At 44.8% G+C, this 14,694-nt stretch overlaps 1 protein-coding gene across 2 annotated transcripts in view; it reads right to left on the bottom strand.

Annotated features, from left to right (window-relative positions):
* MTG1 (mitochondrial ribosome associated GTPase 1) overlaps positions 1-14,694 on the bottom strand; it is a 1,022,130-nt gene that overhangs the window by 792,800 nt on the left and 214,636 nt on the right. For both annotated transcript variants that reach the window (XM_075349124.1, XM_075349125.1), the window contains exon 4: positions 5,232-5,288. In XM_075349124.1, the coding sequence (XP_075205239.1) occupies positions 5,232-5,288 (57 nt within the window). The remainder of the gene's footprint in view (positions 1-5,231; positions 5,289-14,694) is intronic.

Raw genomic sequence — 14,694 nt, 5'->3', positions numbered from 1 at the left:
AAAATATCTGATAGAAATTGTAGGAATTGTACACATTTCTTTACAAACACTCCACATTTTAGGAGGTCAAAAGTAATTGGACAAATAAACCAAACCCAAACAAAATATTTTTATTTTCAATATTTTGTTGCGAATCCTTTGGAGGCAATCACTGCCTTAAGTCTGGAACCCATGGACATCACCAAACGCTTGGTTTCCTCCTTCTTAATGCTTTGCCAGGCCTTTACAGCCGCAGCCTTCAGGTCTTGCTTGTTTGTGGGTCTTTCCGTCTTAAGTCTGGATTTGAGCAAGTGAAATGCATGCTCAATTGGGTTAAGATCTGGTGATTGACTTGGCCATTGCAGAATGTTCCACTTTTTTGCACTCATGAACTCCTGGGTAGCTTTGGCTCTATGCTTGGGGTTATTGTCCATCTGTACTATGAAGCGCCGTCCGATCAACTTTGCGGCATTTGGCTGAATCTGGGCTGAAAGTATATCCCGGTACACTTCAGAATTCATCCGGCTACTCTTGTCTGCTGTTATGTCATCAATAAACACAAGTGACCCAGTGCCATTGAAAGCCATGCATGCCCATGCCATCACGTTGCCTCCATCATGTTTTACAGAGGATGTGGTGTGCCTTGGATCATGTGCCGTTCCCTTTCTTCTCCAAACTTTTTTCTTCCCATCATTCTGGTACAGGTTGATCTTTGTCTCATCTGTCCATAGAATACTTTTCCAGAACTGAGCTGGCTTCATGAGGTGTTTTTCAGCAAATTTAACTCTGGCCTGTCTATTTTTGGAATTGATGAATGGTTTGCATCTAGATGTGAACCCTTTGTATTTACTTTCATGGAGTCTTCTCTTTACTGTTGACTTAGAGACAGATACACCTACTTCACTGAGAGTGTTCTGGACTTCAGTTGATGTTGTGAACGGGTTCTTCTTCACCAAAGAAAGTATGCGGCGATCATCCACCACTGTTGTCATCCGTGGACGCCCAGGCCTTTTTGAGTTCCCAAGCTCACCAGTCAATTCCTTTTTTCTCAGAATGTACCCGACTGTTGATTTTGCTACTCCAAGCATGTCTGCTATCTCTCTGATGGATTTTTTCTTTTTTTTCAGCCTCAGGATGTTCTGCTTCACCTCAATTGAGAGTTCCTTAGACCGCATGTTGTCTGGTCACAGCAACAGCTTCCAAATGCAAAACCACACACCTGTAATCAACCCCAGACCTTTTAACTACTTCATTGATTACAGGTTAACGAGGGAGACGCCTTTAGAGTTAATTGCAGCCCTTAGAGTCCCTTGTCCAATTACTTTCGGTCCCTTTAAAAAGAGAAGGCTATGCATTACAGAGCTATGATTCCTAAACCCTTTCTCCGATTTGGATGTGAAAACTTTCATATTGCAGCTGGGAGTGTGCACTTTCAGCCCATATTATATATATAATTGTATTTCTGAACATGTTTTTGTTAACAGCTAAAATAACAAAACTTGTGTCACTGTCCAAATACTTCTGGACCCAAGTGTGTATATATATATATATATATATATATATATATATATATATATATATATATTAGGCCTCTTTCATTTTGTTTCCATGAGTTGTAATGTGTGAATGATGGAAAAAATGTGATTGTGGTAAAACTGTTGTAAAGGATCCCTGTAAAAAAACGGGTCCGTCGAACCACCTTTTTCATGCCAAAGGTTATTTGGTATTGAAAGCAGTTATAAAACTATCCTGGAAGAGAGAAAGAGAGAGAAAGAGAGCGAAAGAGAGAGAGAGAGAGAGAGAAAGAGAGAGAAAGAGAGGAGAAAGAGAGAGAAAGAGAGAGAAAGAGAGAGAAAGAGAGAGAGAGAAAGAGAAAGAGAGAGAAAGAGAGAGAAAGAGAGAGAAAGAGAGAGAGCGAAAGAGAGAGAGAGAAAGAGAGAGAGAGAGAGAAAGACAGAAAGACAGACAGAAAGACAGAAAGACAGACAGAAAGACAGACAGAAAGACAGAAAGACAGAAAGAGAGAGAGAGAGAGAGAGAATAAAAGTTTCCCCTTCTGCAGCTCCTGGGCTGCATTCTAGCAATGTTCCTGTTGTTCTTGTGCCCCCCTTCTGACCAAAATAAAGACTTTATAAAGTGATACCTTTTTGTATTCAGATACTGTAAATGGTACACGCGGGCAGGCTGCATGGTGTCCGTTATTCTGCCTCCTGCCGCTTTAGGCCGTCCCCCATCGCTCATTTCCATAGCTGTGGACACCGCCCCTTGCTCCAGAGGTCCCCGAGCATGCTCAGTGCCTATCTCTCATGGATGAGCGCTGTGCCCAGTGTCACCGCTGGTGACGTGTGCGCAGGCTTTAGGTTATGGGCGGCGCTTTGATTTTCATTACAAAGTAACCGCCCATAATCGCGTGACCGCGCTTTCCTCCTCTGCCTCCTGCGTCTAATCCTGATTGTTGGTGTCCTGCTCCGCGCTCCTCCCATCTATTTCCTGCCTCAGAGCAAGATGGGAAACAGGTAACGTGGGGTCAGCAGGCCCGCGCTTGCGCAGAACGAAGGAGGCAGAGGGGGAAAGCGCGGTCACGCGATTATGGGCGGTTACTTGGTAATGAAAATCAAAGCGCCGCCCATAATCTAAAGCCTTTACACACGTCACCAGCAGTGACACTGGGCACAGTGCTCATCCACGAGAGATAGGCACTGGGAATGCGTGGGGACCTCTGGAGCACGGGGCGGCGTCCACCGCTATGGAAATGAGCAATGGGGGACTGCCTAAAGCGGCAGGAGGCAGAATAACGGACACCAGTCAGCCCGCCCCCGTGTACCATTTAGGGTATGTGCGCACTAGGCATTTTTTTCACGTTGCGTTTTTAGGTGCGTTTTTGTGAAAAAACGCACCCGCGGCTAAAAAATGCGGCAAAAACGCATGCGTTTTTACCGCGATTTGGTGCGTTTTTTGCTGCGTTTTTGCTCACTGCGTTTTTAATCAGTGCACAATGCCATTAAAGATTGTTGATGGAAAAAAAAGGTCTGATGTCATTTCCTTCTTCAATATGTTCTTCATTGTATGCAGGAGAGCAGACAGCTGCAGAACTAGTGTATGCAGGAGAGCAGACAGCAGCTGCAGAACTACAAGGCTCAGCATCCTCCATCCAGGACTGTATGGAGGAGTTTTTTGCCCAAAAAGAAAAAAAAAATGACATGGGCTTTCCTATATTTTTGTATGCTAGCCATGTACAGCAGGCAGGTACAGGCTGCCCCCAACCCCCAGCTGCCTATTTGTACCCGTCTGAGAATCAAAAATATAGGGAAGCCCTTTTTTTTTTTTTATTTCATGAATTTCAAGAATTAGAAAAAAAATGACGTGGGCTTCACCCAATTTTTGAGTCTAGCCAGGTACAACTAGGCAGCTGGGGATTGGAATCCGCAGTACAGAGTGCCCAAGCCTTCTGGGCATCCACGCTGCGAATTGCAGTCCGCAGGCACCCCAGAAAATGGCGCTTTCATAGAAGCGCTATCTTCTGGCGCTGTAACCAACTCTTCCAGCTGCCCTGGTGACGGTGGCTCGCTGGGTAATAATGGGGTTAGGGCTAGCTGTATATTATTAGCTGGTTCTAAGCCCGAAATACAGTGTCACGCCAATATTAGACATGGCCACCATGAATTTCTAGTAGTGATAAAAAAAAAAAAAAACACAACACACAGAAAAATATTTTTATTAGAAATAAAACACAACACAATTAGTGGCTCCATCTTTATTGAAATAAAGAAGCCCCCCTCCGCAGTAATCCTGGGTCAAGGGTCCCGCGCCGTCCAATCCGGATCCAATATCATCTGATCGGTTTGCTGGAAGGTAAAGCGATCAGATGATGTGTCAGGTTCTAGGATGTGAATCACATCACACATCAGCTGATTGTATAAAAGCCGATTATACAATCAGCTGATGCATCAGTAGAAAAAAAAATAAAAAATACTCACTTATGTGCTGATTACCGGCAGCTCCGGGAGCGATCGGATGAGAGTCTGATCCTGTCCCATCGCTGCAGGAGCTGCCGGTAATCAGCTGATGAAGTCTCCTGACGGCAGGATCACCTGATAAGTTAAGTTGGCCGGGCGCTACAAAGCTGGCGACACAGCGAGAATTACGATCAGATGATGCGTCAGGTGACTGCATCAGGTGATCCATCGCCAGGTCCTGCAAGCATCGTACGTGCCCCGGGGAGACTGCACACAGCCGGAGCGGCGGTACCGGGACAGGAGCTGGGAGCCGGCATGGCACCGGGAGTCTGCAGACAGGTGAGTAAGACATTTTTTTTTCTACTGTTCACTTTTGTTTTCGCCGCTGCCTCCACCTCCCGCCCAGACATGACGCAGCACGGGAGCTGACATGCACAGGACGGGTTGTGGAAGCGGCGGTGGCGGTACCGGGAGGATTCATGCTTCTGTGTTTACCAACAGAAGGAATCCTCTTCCTGTACCCACCCCTTGCATTTATAGCTGCATTTTTAGTCATAGAAACGCAGCTATATGCGTTTTTCATTGCATTGTTGAACATCTCATTGAACTCAATGGGTGAAAAACGCAGTGAAAAACACAGAAATAATTGACATGCTGCATTTTTGTGGTCACCACAAAAACGCAGCTACAAAAAAACGCTGTGTGCGGACAGCACTTATGAAAACCCAAAGACATTGCTGGGGAAGCAATGTCACTGCGTTTTCAGCACAAAAACGCGGTAAAAAACGCCGCTAAAAATGCAGCAAAAACGCCTAGTGCGCACAAGGCCTTACAGTATCTGAATACAAAAAGGTACCACTTTATAAAGTCTTTATTTTGGTCAGAAAGGGGGGCACAAGAACAACAGGAACATTGCTAGAATGCAGCACAGGAGCTGCAGAGGGGGAATCTTTTATGTTTAGTGCAAAATTTCTGCTGACAGGTTCCCTTTAATGTGCTGAGATGTGAGGTTTCTCAGACACACAGGTATCAAAAAACTGATTTCAAACTTTTAAATAATAATACTTGTGCTGACTGCAGGAAAGGTACTTCAGTAATCTCTTACAGAATGTGGTGTTAGAATTATGGATTACTTTAATCACCCTTTGCAACAGTTTTCACATAGTAGAACATATCTCAAAAGATTTCACATGGAAAAATAAGGGTAAAAATAAAATCCCTGCCCAAAAGGAAATTGACAAGTTGACAGTATGTCACACCAATAGACTACTTCTACATGACCGTCTAAAACCTCACCTCTGCTCTGTTAAATCGAGGATTACTTTCAATTTCTTCCGTAATTGCAGGGACAATCTATTGTACAAAAAATAAAATACAGCAAAAGGCTTAGAAAATGCCATCTAAATCAAATGATTAATGAGATAAAACATTTTTAAGTGATGCCGAAAAAAAGTTGAATACAGGAGTCTCTGAGCAAAACATAAGTGTACCATTGCTTTCAAATATACCAGTGTGGATATTAGTTATGTAAAATAAATGGGTCACTGCAAATGCAAATATCTACTCAAGTTACACTTGGGAGTAATATGCCATGCTTGTAATGTTTAGAAGTGCTAAATTTATATAAGCTTAACATGTACCTAATTAGAAATGAAAACTCGTATGCTGTGGTAATTTGGGCCCTTCTGTTTAAAGTGAGAAAAATCAACAAGGGTCACTGAAATAACTTGAAACTAACTAAAGTGATTTTCACTTTAAATTTAATGAATATCAACTAATGAAAATCAGACATCGCTTTTGAATTGTGGTTCAACAAAAAAAAATAAAAAATAATAATGAAAATGGCCTGGACAAAAATGATGGTATCTTCTTAACTTAATATTTTGTAGCACAAATTTTTGAGCCATTCACTGCAAATAAATTATTTTAAATTTGTAACCCTCAATTGAGCAACCTGCTCTTTGTGTCTCAGATGTGAGGATACCTTCTCCAACCTTCAGTTTTTTAAGGAGCTCAATCAACAGATGCTTAATAAGATTTAGGTCAGGACTCATAGAAGCTACTTCAGATTAAACAAGATGTCCAGTTAACAAAACTGATTTTTTTTTTTGCTCCTAAATCTTGGTAATATGGGCCTCTCCACACATCTGTTATGTTAGTTATTTCATCAATATTACCTTTTATCGTGCTCTAGAAGCACATCTTCACTGCTGGCTCCAGCTCTGATGGGGTTAATCTCTCTGTACTGTGTATATATATATATATATATATATATATATATATATATATATATATATATATATATATATATATATATATACACACACACACACACAGTACAGACAAAAAGTTTGGACACACCATCTCATTCAAACAGTTTTCTTTATTTTCATGACTGAAAATTGTAGATTCACATTGAAGGCATCAAACCTATGAATTAACACATGTGGAATGAAATACTTAACAAAAAAGTATAAAAACAACTGAAAATGTGTCTTATATTCTAGGTTCTTCAAAGTAGCCACCTTTTGCTTTGATTACTGCTTTGTACACTCTTGGCATTCTCTTGATGAGCTTCAAGACGTAGTCACCGGAAATGGTTTTCACTTCACAAGTGTGCCCTCTCAGATTTAATAAGTGGGATTTCTTGCCTTATAAATGGGGTTGGGACCATCAGTTATGTTGTGCAGAAGTCTGGTGGATACACAGCTGATAATTCTACTGAATAGACTGTTAGCTGCTTTTTTCTTGCCATAATACAAATTCTAAGTAAAGAAAAACGAGTGGCCATCATTACTTTAAGAAATGAAGGTCAGTCAGTCCGAAAAATTGAGAAAACTTTGAAAGTGTCCCCAAGTGCAGTGGCAAAAACCATCAAACGCTACAAAGAAACTGGCTCACATGAGAACCACCCCAGGAAAGGAAGACCAAGAGTCACCTCTGCTGCGGAGGATAAGGTTATCTGAGTCACCAGCTTCAGAAATCGCAGGTTAACAGCAGCTCAGATTAGAGACCAGGTCAATGCCACACAGAGTTCTAGCAGCAGACACATCTCTAGAATAACTGTTAAGAGGGGACTTTGTGCAGCAGGCCTTCATGGTAAAATAGCTGCTAGGAAACCACTGCAAAGGACAGGCAACAACCAGTAGAGACTTGTTTGGGCTAAAGAACACAAGGAATTGACATTAGACCAGTGGAAATCTGTGCTTTGGTCTGAGGAGTCCAAATATGAGATCTTTGGATCCAACCACCGTTTCTTCGTGCGACACAGGAAAGGTGAACGGATGGACTATCATGCCTGGTTCCCACCATGAAGCATGGAGGAGGAGCTGTGATGGTGTGGGGGTGCTTTGCTGCTGACATTGTTGGGGATTTATTCAAAATTGAAGGCATACAGAACCAGCATGGCTACCACAGCATCTTGCAGCGGCATGCTATTCCATCCGGTTTACGTTTAGGTGGACCATCATTTATTTTTCAACAGGACAAATGACCCCAAACACACCTCCAGGCTGTGTAATGGCTATTTGACTAAGAAGGAGAGTGATGGGGTGCTACGCCAGATGACCTGGCCTCCATAGTCACCATACCTGAACCTAATCGAGATGGTTTGGGGTGAGCTGGACTGCAGAGTGAAGGCAAAAGGGCCAACAAGTGCTAAGCATCTCTGGGAACTGCTTCAAGACTGTTGGAAGACCATTTCCGGTGACTACCTCTTGAAGCTCATCAAGAAAATGCCAAGAGTGTTCAAAGCAGTAATCAAAGCAAAAGTTGGCTACTTTGAAGAACCTAGAATATAAGACACATACATATATATATATATATATATATATATATATACATACATGCGCACACACACACACACAGAAGCGTATTTAGGGAGGGTCTGGCGGGCATGTCAGGGGGGGGGCGCTGTCGCGCCGATTGATGCAGCCCTCTGAGTCTCCCCGGCGGCCAGGGCCGGCGTCAGCACCTGTCAGCAAGGGCAGTGATGGATGCTGCGGCTCCCGGCACGAGTTCGGGGGACCGCAGTGCTCATGCCGGCAGCCACACTTTCCTGATTTGCTGGCTCATAAATCCACACCTGCATGCACCTTTCTCTGCTGCGGGAGAAAAAAAAAGAAAAAAAAAAAACTTTATAGGTTTTTATAAAAACCAGTAAACAATAATTCCTCATTAATGCCGCGTGAGTCTAAATGGATTTATGAACTGCACAGTTTGGCACCTCACAGCATTAATGAGGAATTATTGTTTACTGGTTTTTATAAAAACTTAAAGTTTTTTTTCCTTCTTTTTTTCTACTTAAGGAATTTGACTAAAACCGCGAGAAAATTCCATCATCTATCAGGTACTGAAAAACCTTGCCCTTAGGTGAAGATTACCTCTAGTCATCATCTCTGTCATCTTTTGTTTTCACTCTTGATTTAATAAAAGGGTAAAAGGGAAAGAAAAAAAAATATAAATTTTTTACCACGATTATGTAACCAATATGACCATGTATTTGTTAAGGATTTTTTTTTCTGTTACTACAATTATTGTTTAGTTATATATGACTGTGTATGGGACAGGGTTCTCTTATCCAGTGGGGGACTTTTGAGTCTCACAGTGGATGAAACGTACCAAATATTTTTAGTTGGTTTTGGGTTATGTCACACATGTACTTTCATAGATAGGTTCTTCCATAGCGTTATTTATAGGGTTTTTATACTTCTTTTTGACCTTGTAATATTACATAACCATCGGGGTATGTGTTAAAAACTGAAAATTATATGAAGTATTCTTATGTGTGTGACCTACCGTATTTTTCGGTTTTTAAGACGCACCGGATTATAAGACGCACCCCAAATTTGGAGAAAAAAAAAGGTTTAAAAAAAATATGGGGTTCATTTTATAATCTGGTTGTGTCTTACCAGGGAGAGGGGGCAGCAGCAGAGTGGGAGTCACAGGAGGCAGGAGAGGTACTGGAGTACGGTGATGCTGGCAATGGTACAGAAGGAGGCCCAGATACTCACTGCGGTCTCTGCTCTGTGCGGGGACTGTGACGTCGCCCTGTGCGGTGCCGGTGATGCCGGTCTGTGCAGGGCCGGTGACGCTGCTCTGCTCTGTGCGGTGGGCAGGGAGTCACCGGCCATTTTGAAGATTTCGCCGGTCTACGGTGAGGTTAACGTCTAAATCCCAGTGGTCAGAGGGACCTCTGCTGACGTCACGCCCATGTGACCAGAAAGGGGCTGGGTCTTCACCAACATTGCTCACACGAAGAAGATACATTCTTCTAAGGGTCACTTTGCACACTATGACATTGCAAGCATAGTCGACGATAGTCCCAGCCCCGTTGCAGCTGCGATATCATGGTGATAGCTGGCGTAGCGAACATTATCGCTACGCCAGCTTCACATGCACTCACCTGCCCTGCGACGTCGCTCTGGCCGGCGACCCGCCTCCTTATTAAAGGGGCGGGTCGTGCGGCGTCATAGCGACGTCACACGGCAGGCGGCCAATAGAAGCGGAGGGGCGGAGATGAGCGGGACGTAAACATCCCGCCCACCTCCTCCCCTCCGCATAGCTGGCGTGAGCCACAGGACGCAGGTAGGAGATGTTCCTCGCTCCTGCGGCTTCACACACAGCGATGTGTGCTGCCGCTGGAACGAGGAACAACATCGTAACATCGGTCATTTCCAAATTATGGAAATCACTGATGCTACACCGATGATACGATTAACGAGCGCAAAAATCGTCATAATTGTATCAAAAAGGCTTTACACACTACGATATCGCCTGCGACGCCGGATGTGTGTCACTTTCAATTTGACCCCACCGACATCGCACCTGCGGTCGTAGTGTGCAAAGTGCCCCTAAGTCTACGTCGGCATAGAGTTGATTATAATAGAAGCGGCGGCCTGGGGGTAAGACCCCCAGATGGGGGCGTGCAGGGTGGGGTGCAGGGGGGGGTGAAGCCTTGCATGAGTATAGTGGACAGAAGGAAACATCGCCACGCCCAACAAACAAGCCATCATGCCCACTAAGGAAGCCGGTCACGCCCACAGGTCCTTCTATCCACTGGGATTTAGACTTAACCCTATGGTGAGGGCTTAAAATAATGGCGGTCATAGTCGGCGCGTGTGCAGATGACAGCTTGACCGGAGAGCTCCATCTGCGCAGGCATTGACTCTAGGCGCCGTTATTTGAATCCCTGACCGAAGACATCTTCAGAATGACTGCACGCCGCACAGAGCAGCCGCGCGCCAAGCAGAACAGAGCAGCCACGCACAGACCAGAGCCGAGCAGAGTGGAGCCGATACACAAAACAGCACCGTACTGACGAGCGCCGGCAGCACCCGGTAAGCTACATTCAGATTTTAAGACGCACCCCTCATTTTTCTCCCAAACTTTTGGGAGGAAAAGTGCATCTTATAATCTGAAAAATACGGTACTTATATTACTACTAATTAATTTTTTGTTATACAATATTCTGTAAGGACAGGGTTCCTCTATATGATTAGGCATTTATTTAGGACTGAAACCTTTTGTCTATTAATTGACCTTAATTATTATCTCAAAAATACTATAATGTTTTTAAAATTTGACCTTCTGTATCCCACATGTACGATATGTCTGCATATTTAGTCATATACTTAGTTGCTATTGTTGCTGCCTCTCATATATGAATCCACTATGTCTCTACGGTTTGATTACAGTTATGCTTTATTTTTAATGTGACTCATTACCTATCAGATGTTGCATTATATAGAAGGAAAAAAGAAAAGAGAAAAAAAAAAGAAGGAAAGGAAGGGAAAAGGAAGAAAAAAAAAATCTTTTTGCATGTAAGTTATGCCTATCAAATCAACTGCCTGCCTAATCGCTATTGCCATTGCCCCCTGTATATGTATGAAATGTATTTAAATTGATACCATGTACTCTGTGGACTACATCATAACTTTTTGTGGCTTTAACCTGGGCTTTTTCTTCCTGGAATTCATCTGAGCATGCGCTACGCTTTTTACTTAGGATACGCGCTAATACGTCTACATAATCTGCGCATGCGCATAAAAAGTCTGCTCGCTTGTTTACCTTGATGACGGTGCATGCGCCATGGCCTTGGAGTTCTTTGCGACCACTGCGCATGATCTGATGTTACTGGAAGCATTCTAGGAACAAAAGTGTGAGCATTTGATTGCCTGCCACACAGGTGTATGTTCCTGATGGTTCATGATATAAAAACATGCTGTGTTTGTCTATCCACGCTATGCTCTTTCCCATGAGGAAGTCACCTAGTGTGACGATACGCGTGAAGCTATGGTCTGGTAATATGTTTCAGGGGAAAAACTAGTTCCTTCATGCAGCATCTGATTGTATTTAACCAGGGATTTGGTTGTCAAGCTGTGTTTTTTGCCTCTGCATTTAAGCTATTGCAATTTATCTCTTTGGTTTCAGCCCACACTTGCATTATTGTTCCTACATGCTTTGCGGTTTGGGCTATTAACTAAAAATCCTTTGTGGACATATTGCTTATTCTAATGTACCATTTATATCTTTATTGCATTTTTTGTATATAGGCATTTCATCTATTCAAACCGGCTTATTTTTCTACGGTACTACCACATACCCCCTTTGTTCATCCCTGCGGGGGTGGACACATGGACACTTCAACCATTAAGTTGAAGTTTTGTAGTGACAGAAACCATCTAGTGACACGAGTGTTCCTCTCCTTTGCTTGGCTCATCCACGTGAGAGGGGAATGGTCGAAAGGTTCTCCCCAGGAGATAGTAGCGGAGTGACTCCAATGCCCACTTAACGGCCAGGCACTCTCTTCTCCACTATACTATACCTTGTTTCGGCAGGGGACAGTTTCCGGCTCAGATAACATACTGGGTGTTCCTCCCCATTTACCACTTGTGACAGGACAGCCCCCAGACCCACCTCTGATGCATCTGTCTGCACCATGAACTCCTTGGTGAAGTTGGGAGTAAAGCCCCCGTCCCATTTAGCGACTTACCAGCGATCCCGAAAATGATGCGACCTGATAACGATCGCTGGTAAGTCGCTGGGAGGTCGCTAGTAAGATGTCACACAGTCAGACCTTACCAACGACTTAGTAACGATACAGGTCGCAGTAGCGACCTGTATAACAATCTCTGCTGTCATTGGGACCCTGTCACACAGTGTCAAGCATAGCGATGCGTCCTGCCCAGCAGGACATCGCCTTTGAAGAAAATTGTCCATGACATTCAGCAACGACCGGCGACCTCACAGCAGGGGCCAGGTCGTCATTGGATGTCACACACAGCGACATCGATAGCAAGATCGCTGTTGCATCACAAAACCCGTGACTCAGCAGCGATGTCGCTAGCGATATCCCTTAGTGAGTCGTGGCCTTAGCAAGAACTGGCGTCTCAGAGAATACGCCCTTTAACGTCACAAAAGCTTCATCTAATGCGGCCTTCACACAGTACGACCTATCGTGCGATTGCACGAGCGATCGTACCTGCCCCAATCGTTTGTGCGTCACGGGCAAATCGCTGCCCATGTCACACAAAGTAGTTAAACCGCCGTCATACGTACTTACCTGATGAGCGACCTTGCTGTGGGCGGCGAACATCCACTTCCTGAAGGGGGAGGGACGTTCGGCGTCACAACGACGTCACACAGCGGCCGTCCAATAGAAGCGGAGGGGCGGAGATGAGCAGGACGTAAAAATACCGCCCACCTCCTTCCTTCCGCATAGCCGGCGGGTGCAGCGGGACGCAGGTAAGCTGTGTTCATCGTTCCCGGGGTGTCACACGGAGCGATGTGTGCTGCCCCGGGTACGATTAACAACCGGCGCCATTAAAATTAAAAGATTTTTTAAAATTAAACGACGCGTACACGACTCACGATTTGTGACCGATCCTGCGTCGCTCGGAGGTGTCACACGAGACGACATCGCAAGCGATGCTGGATGTGTGTCACGAAAACCGTGACCCCTGACGACACATCGCACGATAGATCGTCTCGTGTGATGCCCGCATAACTGATCATTCCAGCGGACCATCACAGACTTCTTTCCCTTTAACAGTCGGTTAATGGGGCTGACAGCGTAGCTAAATTAGGGATGAACCGCCTATAATACCCACCTAACCCCAGAAACGCTCTCACCTGCTTGGTTGTGAGGGGACAGGGCCAGTTCTGAATGGCCTCTACTTTGTTGATTTGCGGTTTCAGGACCCCTCTCCCAATGACATACCCCAAGTACCGGTCCTCCTTTAACCCTATGGAGCATTTCTTTGGGTTGGCTGTCAACCCGGCCTGTCAGATGGAGTCTACCACCGCCTGCACCTTCGGTAAGTGACTGTCCTAATCCGCACTGTATATAACAATGTCGTCGAGATAGGCCGCCGATGAGGACGGAGGACTAGGTCTATCAAGCGCTGGAATGTCGACGGTGCGCCATGCAAACCAAATGATAACACTTTATACTGGTATAGTCCCTCGGAGGACACCAAGGCTGTTTTCTCTTTAGCCGCATCTGTCAGGGGTACCTGCCAATACCCCTTGGTGAGATCTAGTGTAGAAAAGTACTGGGCCTGCCCAAACCGCTCGATTAACTCGTCGACCCGAGGCATAGCGTATGCGTCAAATTTGGCTACCTCGTTCAGCTTACGGAAATCATTACAATATCTGAGTGACCCATCAGGCTTTAATATGAGAACTATTTGCTTAGCCCACTCACTCCAAGATTCCTCAATGACCCCCAACTGTAGCATATATTTTACCTCGTTCGAGATGGCTTATTGCCGAGCCTCAGGCACCAGATATGGCCTCAGTCGGACTTTGGCCTGGGGCTCCGTGACAATGTCATGGTAGATGACTGAGGTAACACCAGGGAGTTCGAAAAACACGTCCGTATTCCTACTAACAAACTCCCGAACTTCCTGAGCCTGTGTAGGTGACAGGGTATGCGCTATCTTCACTGTGGTAGAGGCTCCCTCTGAGACCCTTGAAGATGATGGAGCCGTCTCCGCAGGGAATGCTGGCAGCGCATTATCCCCATCAGTAAGATCCGTATTCTTCCATAGCTTTAGAAGGTTCACATGGTATACCTGCTCAGGTTTTCTTCATTCAGGTTAATGAACCTTGTAGTTCACCGTCCCTACTTTTCTATAACCTTATAGGGACCCTGCCATTTGGCGAGAAATTTGCTTTTTAGTGTGGGTACTAGAACCAATACCCGGTCCCCTGGACTAAAGGTCCAGACCCGTGCATCTCGACCTGGAGCCTGCTTGTGCCGCCTCCATGTGTTCCCGGACCAGTGGAAGGACTGTTTCCATTCTTTCCTGTATTTTTGCAATGTGCTCAATAACACTTTTGTGTGGAGTGGGCTGCTGTTCCCATGCCTCCTTGGTTATGTCCAGCAAGCCCCTGGGATGTCTGCCGTACAAAAGTTTGAAGGGTGAGAACCCTGTGGAGGTCTGTGGCACCTCACGCACTGCGAACAATAAATACGGCAGTAAAAGATCCCAGTCTTTCCCATCTCATCCAAACACAGCCATCTTTAGCATATTTTTGAGGGTTTTATTGAACCCTTCTACTGGGCCATCTGTTTGGGGATGATACACAAAAGTGCGCAACTGCTTTACATTTACTAACCAGCATAATTCCTTTATAATCTTGGACATAAATGGAGTCGCCTGGTCTGTCAAAATCTCTTTCAGAATTCCAACCCGAGAAAATATATTCATTAATTTTTTGGCAATGAGTTTAGTATGTCGCAGGGGTAATACTT

Source organism: Anomaloglossus baeobatrachus, chromosome 5, assembly GCF_048569485.1.
Source record: "Anomaloglossus baeobatrachus isolate aAnoBae1 chromosome 5, aAnoBae1.hap1, whole genome shotgun sequence".
Taxonomy (NCBI): domain Eukaryota; kingdom Metazoa; phylum Chordata; class Amphibia; order Anura; family Aromobatidae; genus Anomaloglossus; species Anomaloglossus baeobatrachus.
Note: the sequence above shows the minus strand (reverse complement) of the source record. Positions and strands in the feature narration are given on the sequence as shown.